This window comes from Phoca vitulina, unplaced genomic scaffold (assembly GCF_004348235.1).
Source record: "Phoca vitulina isolate PV1807 unplaced genomic scaffold, GSC_HSeal_1.0 scaffold54, whole genome shotgun sequence".
Lineage (NCBI taxonomy): Eukaryota > Metazoa > Chordata > Mammalia > Carnivora > Phocidae > Phoca > Phoca vitulina.
Genome location: NW_022589757.1, coordinates 3,431,234 through 3,445,290, shown reverse-complemented (window position 1 = coordinate 3,445,290; position 14,057 = coordinate 3,431,234). Strand labels below are relative to the sequence as shown.

The 14,057-nt window shown below is 39.7% G+C and overlaps 1 protein-coding gene across 5 annotated transcripts in view; it reads right to left on the bottom strand.

Annotated features, from left to right (window-relative positions):
- The window catches only part of AKT3 (AKT serine/threonine kinase 3), a 303,411-nt gene that overhangs the window by 190,736 nt on the left and 98,618 nt on the right, over window positions 1-14,057 (bottom strand). Inside the window, exon 1 of one of the 5 annotated variants that reach the window (XM_032389381.1) lies at window positions 837-888. The exons of the other annotated variants lie outside the window; for them this stretch is intronic. Coding sequence (XP_032245272.1) covers window positions 837-873 — 37 coding nt within the window. The 5' untranslated portion in view covers window positions 874-888. Of the gene's footprint in view, window positions 1-836; window positions 889-14,057 lie in introns of those variants that run through there. 5 annotated transcript variants of the gene reach the window in all.

Genomic DNA, 14,057 nt, shown 5'->3' with positions numbered 1-14,057 from the left:
TAAGCATATTAAACTACACAAAAGTGGAGTATTTAAAATAAAGTGTAATTTGTTAATCTCATTTGGCCCGACTATCACTGTTTCACATTAGCTGAGCAGAGTAGATGCTGTTTTTTTGTGGAAAAAGTTTCAATTTTTGTTATTCACTTTGCTTATATCCTATTTTCATCCCCCATTATTACCAATAACAATGAGTTACATATCATTTATACTCAACCAATTGAACTCTTTTGTTAAAAACAGATAATGCTGTCACAGAAACAGTCTTTCTTGATTCAATATCAAGTAAATCTATGGGGAAAAAAATCAAGCACCCCACTGGATCTACTACTAAACATCTCCATGTTTCTTTCAAATTATCTCATAAAAGGTTAGCACATACAAAAAGCAAACACAAGAGTATACAACTCACTACTTTTATACCAGGCCTTTCTTACTCTTCCTTTTTTATTGTGCAAGTTAATTATTTAACCTCAACCACTCTGAATTTGGGTATGTGTTAAACCATACATTAATGTCAGGCTTTCATAAATACTTAGAAATGATACCATATTTCAACTGGTAGTACATTTTATATTTACATGTAACAACTACATATCCAGTGAAGTAAATTAATCTTGATTTGTACTGTAAAGCTGTGATTATGCTTAGGTTTATAAAACTGAAGGGAAAATAAGGTTTTCATTTCAATGAATTGGGCTAGATATTCGAAAGTGTGGTTCAAATAATTTTGAGTAAGAGAGTATCTGTTATCCAAGAGACAAAAAGCTAAAAGACACCCAACTGAAATCATCTTAACTTTCCTAGGTAATTTTCTTACCCCTTTGTAAACTGATCTAATGTAGCAGTCTGTGGCCTGTCGTCTGCCTTCATGTTCTCAGAAAAAGGCTGAATGGGCTTGATGTGGTCAGCACACGCAAGTGCAGGGACGGCAAACATATTCAAAAGAACAGAACAAATCAAACACTATTCAGTTATTCAAAGAAGTCCACTCCTCCTCCGCAAAGCAAGCTTATCGATCAGATAAAGAGCAGAAAAGCTGCTTCTCAATGTTAAAAATGAATTTACTTACCTTGGCCCTCTGAGGGCAGTATTACCTAACACATAGACAGGAAATTTCAGAAAACAATCCACCTACCCTTCCCATAAAAACCATCTTTTAAGAAAACCTGAAATGGGCATATTTCTCATCATACGTATTTCTTTCCTCATCATTATCTGTACCTCTATAAGCTTAAGAGTGTTTGTTTCCCAGAGTTTCCAGTAAGTTTGAAAGGAAAGATTTTCTTGAAATCAAGGCATCATGAAGGAAAATGGTTTGAGGTATCAGTCATGAAAGTCATTCAAAATCCAATGAAATGCAGTTACATAAATGATTCTGCACTGTATAAATACTCTCTTAAGTTCTATTAAGTTTCTGTCATAATGGCGTCTGTAATTTGTTATTTAAAAACCGCAGGACACCAGAACATTTGAATCTTTGAGTAAAGATAAAGTAATTCAAAGAGATTAATATTCAGCACCAAACTACCCCTCACTTATTAATAAAATATAAGACAAATGACAAATGGGTAGGGTAGGGTCAAAGCACTGACCTAATTTTCATACTGCTTCTAAAACTGTAAAAATCTTCACAGAGCATGAGGATGATCAATTTCCTTTCCTGGACCTAATGCAACGTGCACTGGGTGTTTTATTCCTTTTCCTCAGAAAGCACCTATTGCACGCAAAGTAGGAAAAAAGTTTTCTGGCATTTGCTCGTCAAAGAATGTTTTTAGGATGTACAAAACACTCGATACACAACGCTGAATAACCAGCCCTGTATACTACAGCGACATGGCAAACTTTTAACTGAAGAATATAAAAAGCGCTAATCTTCATGTCAGAGTCTTACGTGGAAGTTACTCAGTGACCATCCAACCGCACGCCACCATCGCCCCCCAATTAACCCAGCCCAAGCCGAAGAGCAGTCTTACAGTGAGTGAGCTCCTGAAGGGAGATAAAAATTATTATAAGCAGGTAAATAACAAACTTTACTGTCACATATGGTTCCCATTGAGTGGAAATACACCCTCATATAGAATTTGTATTTATGTTTAAGAAAAGCCCTTGCTTCCCCAAGTTAAGGGATGATGACTCTCCCTTCAGGAACTATACCAGGACCTGGCGTGACTTTGACTAAACAGGGTTCCTAAAATATGTGCTACGGGCACTGAACAGTAGTGTTCTTTTTAAATTATACTATACTATGGAAAATTTAAGGTCAAAGAAAAAAAATTCTTACATTCCAAAACCTATTTAACGAAAACAAAAAGTACCCAGAGTTAGCTTAAGAGTCAGTGGAACATAATGTAAATGCAGAGAAGGGAAAGAAGGTCATTGCATAAAACTCTTTTCTGTAATAAATATATATACTTAAGTTTAAATATCTCCTCAGAGAGATGCCAGGAAACAACAGCTGCTGTTCTCTGTGCTTTCACTTAAAAGTATAAAATTATGAACTTTGATGCTGTGTTCCAGTCTCAAGCAAATAAGTGACTTGCCCAGCCAAAAACTACACGAACTTCACGGTTTCTGCCTTTCTGCCTTTGTATCTTAATCATCTTCTGTTCTAAAAAGTGCTACCAAGTTTACCAACATCTTTAATCAGATTTTCTTAAACTAAAACACATTAAAAATTTTAAGCCAAAACATTTAGCAAGATGCCTTAAAGAATATGTCAGACAGAGAAATACTCTTCTGTTTTCAACATACTGGCCAATATTTTTAAAAATTACTATTCATGCAGGATTTTTCTGAAGCACAATTCAAATGCATCTATATACCATTAACGCTAGAAGTTCCTCAAGGCTTTTTGGATTATCCTGAAAATACACCAAGCACCAGTTTCACTCCTATGTCTTCACAGTGGGAGAGTCTCCTCCTCATCTGTGGCGCTACATTTCATGGGCTCTGGGATATTTCCACTTCTTTGGTATTGGAAGTTGTTTTGGGGAGGCCATTATTAAAAAGAAAATTAATGATGACACTTAACTATCTGTACGTGAACACTGGCATTTATCACTATGTGCTGTTAGATATTAAAATCTCCTTCTGAGAAGCCAGCATCGTGTTCTATAGCATTCAGATTGACGGTTTTTTGGTTTTTGTTTTTTTTTTTTTTTAAGTGTAACCAATTTATTCTTCAAAACCAAAACAGAAGTCCTTAGTCACTATACCCAGTCCTATTAACCACTTCAGCAGCCAGATGGGGCAGCTCTGCCGGGTACAGCCTTCCTTGACTCTTCACCCAAAATCAGGGAGGAGAGGAAAAACCTTGAGGAACCACCTGCACACTCGTGGGCACTAACCAGCCTACGCCGACGGGAGGGACTCTGTCGCCGGCCACAGCCACCCCCTCTCCCCTCCAGGAAACACTGTGCCACCCCCACACTCAGAACTGTATGAGCCTCATCAGTGTCTTCATCTGCAAAATCAAGAGCCGGGACAATCACATCATATTTTAAAACTCCATGAGGAGATAAAACATTATTTTTAGGATTGTTTGTTCACTACAATCATTAAACTTAGTCATTGTGATAGGTCTGAAAATCTAGTTTTTATTTTTAAAATATTTGTATTTATAACCCAAATACAGCGTAAGTGTTGGCCATAGCAGAGAAAAATGTAGTTCTAAGATAATGAGATTAATACTGAATTAAAGGAATAAATACAGTTTTCAGCAATCTCAGGCTGAATTTTTTAGGTAGAAAATGATTTTATAAGATACAATATGAAATCATGCCTGAGTAACCACTCGTATCACACCCCAAAAATAGCTACATTCAACAGTTTTCTTGTATTCTCTTTCAACAATCAACTTCCCTTCAGATTTATGAAACAATCATAAATCACTAAACAGACATAAGGTTCTAAGAAAGCACCTTACATCTCTTCCACGACCTCGAGAACAGTGCGTGCTCTCCATTCAACACTCCCAGCATTGGGAGACGCCCCACTCACAACAGTTACAGACCTGTAGACCTACAGACACACCACACCTCCCCAGACCCAAACACTCCTCTAACAGCTACCACGGCACAGGGTCCAGACGTTCTAAATACATCAGCATCTCATTTAGTCCTCACAAGGTCTCTGCCTTAGCAGTTCTCCTGGCCTTCTTGTAGCACGGGAAGAAATTGACCCTTAAGTAGGTAAAGGACTTCTGTAAAGTCACTCATCTAAGGGACGTGGTCCGTGTTAAGTTCAAAGACGCTCTGCCTTTAATATTTTAATCCCCTTAGCAAGTATACTTGCCTGCACTAGTCAGATTCGGTAAACGGCTCTGAAAAAAGGAGAAGTAATATGACATGACGAATAAAGGCCAGAACTGCAAGTTTGCTCTTATACAAGCTTGCTTTTGTTCAGCCACTCACTGGCACCCCGACTGTCACACCATACTCACTCGGTTTAATAATGCCCCTACCTGGAAAACGGCATGCTGCTTGTTCCCAGACTTAGCAGGGATATCAGTCCTGACCGTGAAACTACAAGTATTTGTACATAATTCCACATACAAAAATAGGGGCATAAACGGTGGCCTCTAAATAAAAGAGAAAACTAAATACAACAGCAGGACAAAGGCAAGGTCCAGTGTGGCTGATGAAGTCTCTAAGCCTTTGCAGCAGACACAGATTAGAGTCACTTGAAGAGAAATTGACAGTGAGCTCGAAAGTTTTTCTAAATAGACCTGACCTCTGTTTCTTTAGGAAGAGTGGAAAATAACAGATAATCTTCCTTCGGTCCTTTCAGAAAGACATTACTCTGGTCACAAAGCTCTGTCAGTTACGTTTGCCTTTCAGCCACACGTTAGGCATTTCTGCTTCATAATTACGCAACAAAACCCTAAATGTTTTAGGCAACAGGAGTTTACCAAAAATTAAAATAAAAACTCTTTAATTACACCACACACATTTTTTTTTTTGGTAATATAAATCCAAATAGGGGAAAAAGGGGGGAAAGACAAGTCAAGGCTTCTCTTTTTGTTTTCCAGCAATTTCACTCACATCATGCTTGATTTTAAGATTTGACAAACATTTTTAAAAATAAATATGTAAAATAAAATTTTACAAAAATTTGGTGTCCTAGAACAGAAACACCTTTGAGAAACTGGACCTCACATCACTGTTTCTTCTCGATTATTTAAGGTCAAAGTGATCAAACAGGTATTTAATAAACATTCCCTCTGAGTGTTATCATAGCCTTTAAAAAAATTACAGAGATACCACATCTCTAATACCTAATGACAAGAAGGGATCAGAAGGAAACCTACAGCCAAACCCATACTCCGCGATGACAATGCATGCCTGTCATTTACAGAATCAAAGATGACCGAGAGAAAAAAGAGTATTAACCGAGAAGGCCTGGTTCCCATACAACTTTGCTTCACAACTAGTCACATCTGAGTTCAAAGTAGGACGGAATTACTTGGTAACATAAATTCGGGACTCTCTATCTCACCCCTAGTGGTCGGCTAGAAAACAAATCAATTCAGTCTCAAGTAATAGTTGACAATACTGACTAGTGTTAAACTGTTCGTGTGCACATGAAAAGCGTGGCCATTTACCTGCCTGACTTCCGAGCCCAAATCTCCCGTTCTCAGTTAACAATTCACAGCCCATATGAACCGACTAGACGAGCTGCCGTCTCTATGGGCAAAGGAGAAAGTTTGCGTTGCCATTTAGAGGAGAAGCTGCTTTCTGCAACTATACGTGAATAAGAGAAGGAAGAGGAAGGATTAAGCCCCTAAACTAATTAACGAAATCAGGGGGAGGGGGGGCGGGCAGGAAAACAATGATAATTAGTATGTACCCTTGGTTAACCAAATCCACACATACATTCATTCTGTATATGCACAAACATCAGCAGCATCATAAACCGTCTCAAGTTCTAGCCATTATTCAGTTCGACATCTGCACATGTTTATGCGTCTCTCCAAACAACCTCTTGAACACCCTGCTGGAGCTGTCATTTTTTTTCTTCTCCCTATCTGGCAGATGGCAAGTCAACAATCGGCATCAACAGCAGCCGAGTATCTCCCCCTCCGTCCTACCCCCCTAAACAGACACAATAATAACTTCTTTGTGCTTCCCTACAATGCAGCTGCTTAAACCATTTCGCTACAAGGCTGCTTTGCCTTAATAATAAAAAAAAAAAAAAAGCCCACCCTTCTGTCAAGTCTAAAAAGCAGCATAATGTGAAGCAAGCTAAAGCCACAGCACAGCTGCAAACGGGCAGACACACTGTCAGCCCCTCCCCTGACAAAGCCCTGTGAATCGAGGGGGTTCATCTGAGGCTCACACAGTAATTAGTATAAAAAAGTCCGACAGCCTCTATTATGCTGCGGGAAACTGGACAGAACTGGGTTGCTGTTCTGCGTCAGGAGTTCTGCTGCAGAGCAGATAAATCATGTTGGGTTTTTTCCTCTCTTTTTAAAGACAGTAATAAGGAGGATGAGAGAAGCTAATTTGAAAACTTGGACACAGTAATTGTACCATATGGTGAGCATTCATCCTTTCTGAAATGCACGCTAACAGTCACTTACATGCACACTGCTTTGTTTTACAGTTGTTATTCTCCCTACCATATTCATAAAATGGATGTGAATATCTGATACTCAAGAGAAGTTGGTGTAATTAGCAACAGAACTGCCTGAGTTTAATTTATTGGCCTCGCACTGCAATCTAGTAAATGCAAAACAAAATTAAACAACGTGTCCACTTGGTAAAGTGTTTTTTTCTGTAACTCAATAAAAAAGCACGAGGAGGACAACGACAGGTTCATTGGTGTGTTGCTAAGTTAAGGTACAGTATATTTTGAAAATTCCAAAACAGTAAGCTATGGCTGTTGGAAAGATTTCTACAGACCCATTTCAAAGATAGCAGATCACTAGGAGAATGACCTTTCATTAAGACCATCTGGTTCAATTCTGTATTTCACTGAAGCAGATGTAACTCTTCTCCACACATATCAGTAAGTGTAGACGTAAAAGAATTCCCTTGTATGTGTTCTAAAAATTTTTTCAAGAAAATCTGTCAGTTATTAAATACTCAGTACTATGTGCCAAGCACCATGCTAGGCACAGGGAGGAGAATATAATGTCAAAAAGTCCTGGGTGCCTGGGGGGCTCAGTTGGTGAAGCATCTGCCTTCAGCTCAGGTCATGATCCCAGGGTCCTGGGATCGAGTCCCTCATCAGGCTCCCTGCTTAGCGGGGAGCCTGCTTCTCCCTCTGCCCCTTCCCCTCACTCGTGCATTTTCTCTCTTGCAAAAATAAAAATACTTAAAAAAAAAAAGTCCTCACGTTTCTAAAATAAAATCAGAACATAAACTGACTTAATATTTCTGTCCACTTCAAAATTCTATAAAAATCCACCTACTATTTGAAAAAAAGTCCTCAATAACATCAGGGCATTGCTTATCAAGGTCCAATATATATCAAAGAGACATTTTTCTGACAAAATATTGTGTAAAAAATAATTGTAAGATGGTTTTCTCTAATCAGAAGTAAATTCATTCCAATGCCAGCTGTGTGCCTCTTAAGATCAAAATATAAAGTGTTTATCTACCTTCAATAAACTATAAAACACCGAAATACTCGACTAGAACGCGTCTGATCACTGAAACTTCAAGGGGCATGAAATCATAGGTCTGAATTTCTACAAATGACATGTATCCACGAGTATTGCCCTGATTGCTATTTTGGGGATATTGAAAAAGTAAAATATTTTAATGAATTATTAGTTCAGCACAGGACCTAAGAGTCCCCACTCAAGCTTGAAGTAATTTGTGACTTTAAAAATACATGTGTCAATGTAATAATATTCCAGTACCATCCTAGAAGACTGTGATCCCACTGAAGAAGGTAGGTACAATTACATAGAGAAGGAGCGGCCCCATTCAACAAGTTCCCCCAATTTCCTAGGATCTCTATCTTGGCTTAGAAGATATAAATTTTATCATCCATTACTGGTACAGTGGCTTCTCTTTATGCTACTAATATCAGGCCAGAGGACCAGTTTACCTTAAGATAAAAATATCTTATTTTTGTATTCGGCTTTACAGTTTATTAAGTATTAAACTGGATCTTAAACTGGATCTTAAAAACTCATTCTGATAGATCAGAATTTGGTTTGACATATACAGTGATGCTTCGTTTGTGTATTATCTGGCCAGTAATACATGTCTGAGTCTGTACACTTACAAAGCAGGGGAATCCTATTATGTGAACAAGGTCATCACACTGGTGTTAAGAAAAAAAAAGGGGGGGGGACTCAATCTACAGAACGGAAAGAATGTATCTTTTTCTAAAACTGTGCAGTATTACATATAGTAGAGTAACTATCCTGGTTAACTGAATGAGCAAAAGAAATAAGAAAATAAAATCATTTGGAAAATAGGATCAAAGACATGGCCATCAAATGACTGGCCTCTTCATCACATGCCAGTAAAAAGCCTCTGCTTCTCTTGTGGAGAAACAGGAACTTGGTTCCATTTGGGAAAATCAAGTCGAGGAAGCGTTTGTAAGCTGAGAGCTCCATTCAGTTACAACACTTGGGATGTTGGATGTGAATATAAGACCTGAAAACCTAAGGGAACGATGAGCTTGACTTCCGCATCTGATCATTAGTGCTTCCTAGCAAAATCCATCAACAGTTTCTAAACTACCTGAAACCATTTCTCATTATCTCGGTAACAGTGCAAAAAATCCAATTGTCCATAGGGACAAATTAAGACTATTTTAAAAGTCCTTTCTAATAAGAAGCATTTGTCAAGAGTACAGATAGTAGTTCGGAGAGAATGCTTTCTTTGTGTAATCACAATTCTGAAGACTATCCTTTCCCTAAGTGGGGGATGGTGAGGGAGAAAAGGAAACTCAGGCAGAATAAGCAGTTAAGAAAATATGCATAAAATAGACTTGCACAACCAAAGGTACCAGTATGTCAGGTAAGCATTATCATTTTGATTTACCCACCATGTATCTCCTTGAGAGCTCACATTGGACACAGAAGTACAAAAGTTGAGGTCCTCTTGTTAAATGTGAAATACTAAAGTCCTCCTAACAGGTTTAACAGGTACCAAACACAATTTATAATGGATGGCGTACTCTTAAATACTTGCAAACAGCTGGTCAAAGGCTGTGACACAGAAAACAGCGCAGTGGTCTACGGACGCCCTCACAATGATGGCGAACCTGATCCAAGACTTCAGGATTCGAGACTAACCTACGCACATGGACTTCCTCCATAGAAATAAAACCAACACCATCGGTTTACAACACACTTCTCATTTCTACAACAAAAGGAAAGCAAGTAATAATAATCCCGATCACAGAATTTAAGAGGGCCTAGAAGTTAAAAACAAATGCTTACTGAATATATTATTATGACGATGTAGAAATGGAAGAAGAATAGTATTTCCAGAATAGTCAGTATTCAGTAGCAGGCTTCAGCCAAAGATGTACCTTTGATATTTCGTCTTTACCCTTAGTGCTCTTTCAGGGCTCTTCCAGATGCCAGGGGAAAAACCCCACTGAAGCTAATGCAAGCAGAGCGCTATTTATTAGAAGAGTACAAACACCTCATCCAGAGGAAAGAGCTGTGCAGGTAGAACTTCGGCAGATTACATCTGGTAAATCACCAGCATCGCTTCCTTTGTCTTGTTCAGGGACTGCGTGAGGTCTGGTCTGGGTCTCTGGTCTTTCTCCCTCTCTCCTATTCCCTCCCCTTCCCCCCAAAATGTTGCTGCATTTGTAGCATTCTCTCTACCTGCTAGCTCCTCAGCTTGCTCACAGGGGTCCGTCCCCCCAGAACTCAGACTGCAGGCAGCCCCTCACGACCACTCGAACCCCAACACGAGCTCAGGCTTCACCTCTCCGTCTCTTAGCTGCTTCAGTCTTTGGCCTCTCCGATCCCTTGAGGAAGCTCTTGGGTCAGATGCCCACTTATCAACCTGACTGGGACAGGGGTGTCTACCCCCAAAACAAGAGGGGGTGAGGGTGAACTTCCCTCAGAAAGGGCTGTGGACAGAGCAACAAATCACTGGCATCTCCAACACACTTAGCCATGCTAAGTGTGTGTGTATACGTGTGTATGTGTGTGTGTGTGTTTCAAGAAACAGATTTCTAGTTTAGTGGATTAGTTTTAACAACTGGAAAAAATATTAATAATTAAAGGCCTTGTAGAATAAGTCACTGAATATGTTAAAAAACAAAACAAAACTTACCTCAAAACGGCTTTGTGTTTTGTGTGACCACCAAACAGAACTATTAAGGTATGCAAGCAGAAGTCACTTGAATCTGTCATTCACTGTTAGCACATGAAACAGGCAGGTTTTTATCCCAGTGAATAGTTTTATGCACTATATTCAAGAATAACACGAACTGTGGGGCAGAAGCATACAGTAGTCGCCCCTTATCCACAGACCCCCAGTTGGGGCCTGAAACTGCAGATAGTACCAAACTCCGTATGTACTATGATTATCCTAATATCCCTAATACATCTAGTATACCTACATACCTATGATAAAGTTTATTTTATAAATGAGGCACAGTAAGAGACTGACAACAAGAAGTAATAACCCGGCGCAGCGGATAAGGGGGAGGTGGGCACTTCCGTGTAACCGTGAGACAAGGTGAGCAGGTGTCAACAGTCTGTTAGTCAGTTATGATAGGAACTGTACACTAAGGATCTAAATGTCTTCCTAAGAAGAGTCTTGTCCAGTAGTTTTTTAAACTGTGGGTCAAGATCTTTAATTTTCAAAGACTAGGCCGTATCAAAAATCCTAGAAGCACTGGCCGACCATCTGACAAACAAGCAAGGCTCCAAAGGTTATTTGTCAGAGATTTAAAGCTCAGTTTATCATAGGAAACATCTTACTAATATAAATGGTAGTCAACTCCTACATTGAGCCCTTAGTTGAAAAAGCACTACCCAGTAGTAATCATGAGACTTAATATTTTTACAACACAGCACTTTGTTTTCACTCTCATTTCACCTGATCCTCCCCTCAACTTGGGAGACAGACAGGTCAGGTATTAATATTCCCATTAGTATTCTCTGCTCCAGTAGATGGCACACAAAGAATGGGGAGATGTTTTTTGTTCAAGAGTTTCAAAACTGTATGTACCTGACAGAGAGAAGAGAATGAGATATTGAGCTTCCTATCATTGGATGGCCAGGTATCAAAGATCTAGAAGAAATCTGAGTGTAAGCTTGTGCCAAATTGCCCTGTAGGTCACTGATAACACTCAGATTCTAGGATATTGTGATTCTACAGATTAGGAAACCAAGATTTAGAGCTGGCAAGGGACATGTGCATGGACTAGTTCTTTTGACTTCAAGTCCAGTACAGTTCTGTCTAACCTAGACATCATAGAGCATACATTCTATGTTACACCTGTAAGAAATCCTGGAAACCCAAATCCCTTTTAATAGCACTTCTATTCTTAAGACGCATTATAATGAGTCTAGGACATTGAATATACAACATATCTATGGTCTTCTACATGCACAGGAGAAGTGTAGGGTAAAAGAAGAGAGCCGTATTTTTTTTTTTTAAAGACTTATTTTAGAGAGACAGAGAGTGCAGGGGGAGGGGGAGAGGGAGAGAGAATCCCAGGCAGACTTCACACTGGGTGTGGAGCCCCACACGGGGCTCAATTCCAGGACCCTCAGATCATGGCCTGAGCCGAAGCCAAGAGTCGGAGACTTAACCGACTGCACCACCCAGGTGCTCTGAGAGCCATATTCTTTTTATGACGCATGCTATGCATGGGGAGACAGACAGGCAGCCACTGTTTCCAGTGCAATGATGCCCAAGGCCCAGGTCAGATAGTCTCTTAGCACTTAGCACATCTGCAGCCGAAGCAGCTGTGAACAGTGGTTAAAAACCCCCACATCTTATAGCCACTGCCACCATTGGCAAGACCATGGACGTGGGTATCCCTAAGTCAAGGACTGCACATATTCTCTTTGCTACCATTTCCACAAGATCCGAAAATTGGAAATATCAGGTCAGTCATGTAGTATATTTCTAACTAACACATATTAACTCTTCATTTTTAAAGCCTTTTTAAAAAGCTGTCTAAGCCACGAATATTTTACCCATGTGCTTTTTTTATTGACTGATAAAATCCAGTTGTGAGGCACAAAAGGTTAAAAGCCAGCAACTGAAAATATAAAGAGCAAATGTTAGTAAAATGAATTGCTGAAAGTTTTCCTTTTTAAGTATTCTAACCAATATTTTAAAGTCTGAAACACAAGGTAAATTTCACCTACATTTAAGCACTGTAAAAATATGATACACTGTATTTAACATATGCAAAAACATGGCCATAATTCAATTATTTTCATGTACCTAAGAGAATGACTCACTCAGGAAATAATTCAAGTAATGAATCTAAATCACAGCACACAGACATGTAGGTTTGCAACTCCTCTGGTCATTTAAACATGTCATTTTCTGAATATCACGTTTTGTCAAGATATTCATTAACTAAACCTACAATAAGTAACACCAACAAAAAAAGCATAGAGCATAAGGCAATTTTTTTTTAGAACCAATTGTGGGGTTTTGTTTTTTTTTAAATTTTATTTAATTATGTTGTTAGTTACCATACATCATTAGTTTTTGATGTAGCGTTCCACGATTCATTGTTTTCGTATAACACCCAGTGCTCCATGCAGTACGTGCCCTCCTTAATACCCATCACCAGGCTAACCCATCCCCCCACCCCCTCCCCTCTAGAACCCTCAGTTTGTTTCTCAGAGTCCATAGTCTCTCATGGTTCATCTCTCCCCCTTCATTTTTCCCTTCCTTCTCCTAATGTCCTCCATGTTATTCCTTATGTTCCACAAATAAGTGAAACCATATGATAATTGACTTTCTCTGCTTGACTTATTTCACTTAGCATAATCTCCTCCAGTCCCATTCACGCTGATGCAAAAGTTGGGTATTCATCCTTTCTGATGGCTGAGTAATATTCCATTGTATATATGGACCACATCTTCTTTATCCATTCGTCTGCTGAAGGGCATCTCGGCTCTTTCCGCAGTTTGGCTATTGCAGACATTGCTGCTATTAACATTGGGGTACAACCAATTGTGTTTTAAAATCCCTCCAAGGAGCGCCTGGATGGCTCAGTCAGTTAAGTGTCAGATTCTGATTTTGGCTCAGGTCATGATCTCACAGCTGTGATATTGAGCCCTGCAGCCAGCTTCGCACTGAGCGTAGAACCTGCTTGAGATTCTCTCTCTCCCTCTGCCCCTCCCCCCGCTCACGCAGGCATGCTCTCTCTCAAAATAAATAAATACATCTTTTAAAGAAATCCTCTCCAACTCTCAGAGTTGATTTTCTTATTTCACAATGTCCCCTACTCCTCCAACTCTCAAGGATGTCCTCCTAATACTACAAGTCCGGGCTCTCAATTGTTCCTGCCAACTCCCTAACACAGAATCCCAAATTTTCCTCAATGTCTTCACCCCCTTCCCCTTGCTGAGTTCCACACTGACTCCTCCCTCCAACTGGAGTCACACTCAACTTCTCACTCCTCAGTTCCACTTTCTGTTCTTGACTCCCACCTCCAATGACTAACAGATGAGAATTAAATTTTAAATAAGTGAAATTATTCACTCTAACCAGTGCTGAGTGTATCAGTGAGCTATTGAAAGAGATAAACCATGAGATCTTAGCGGCAAACACAACCAAAATGTATTTGGGGCTCATGTCAAGTCAAACAAATGCTCCTTACCCTTGGGTGGCTCTTTTCCAGGCAGTGATTCAGGGACCCAGACTCCTTCCTTCTAGAGGCTCAACCACCTCCTTGGCTTCATGATTGCCATTAGAGAGGGCCCAACACAGGAGATCTTTATGAGGCACGGCTGGAAGTGGCATATCTTAATGCTGCTCATATTTCAGGGGCAAAAGTGGGCTTATGGCTACACCTAACATCAAGTCAGCTGGGAAATACAGTCTGTGTCCTGGGGTGGGTGTGAAGGGGTGAGGGCGTGCAAATGGATT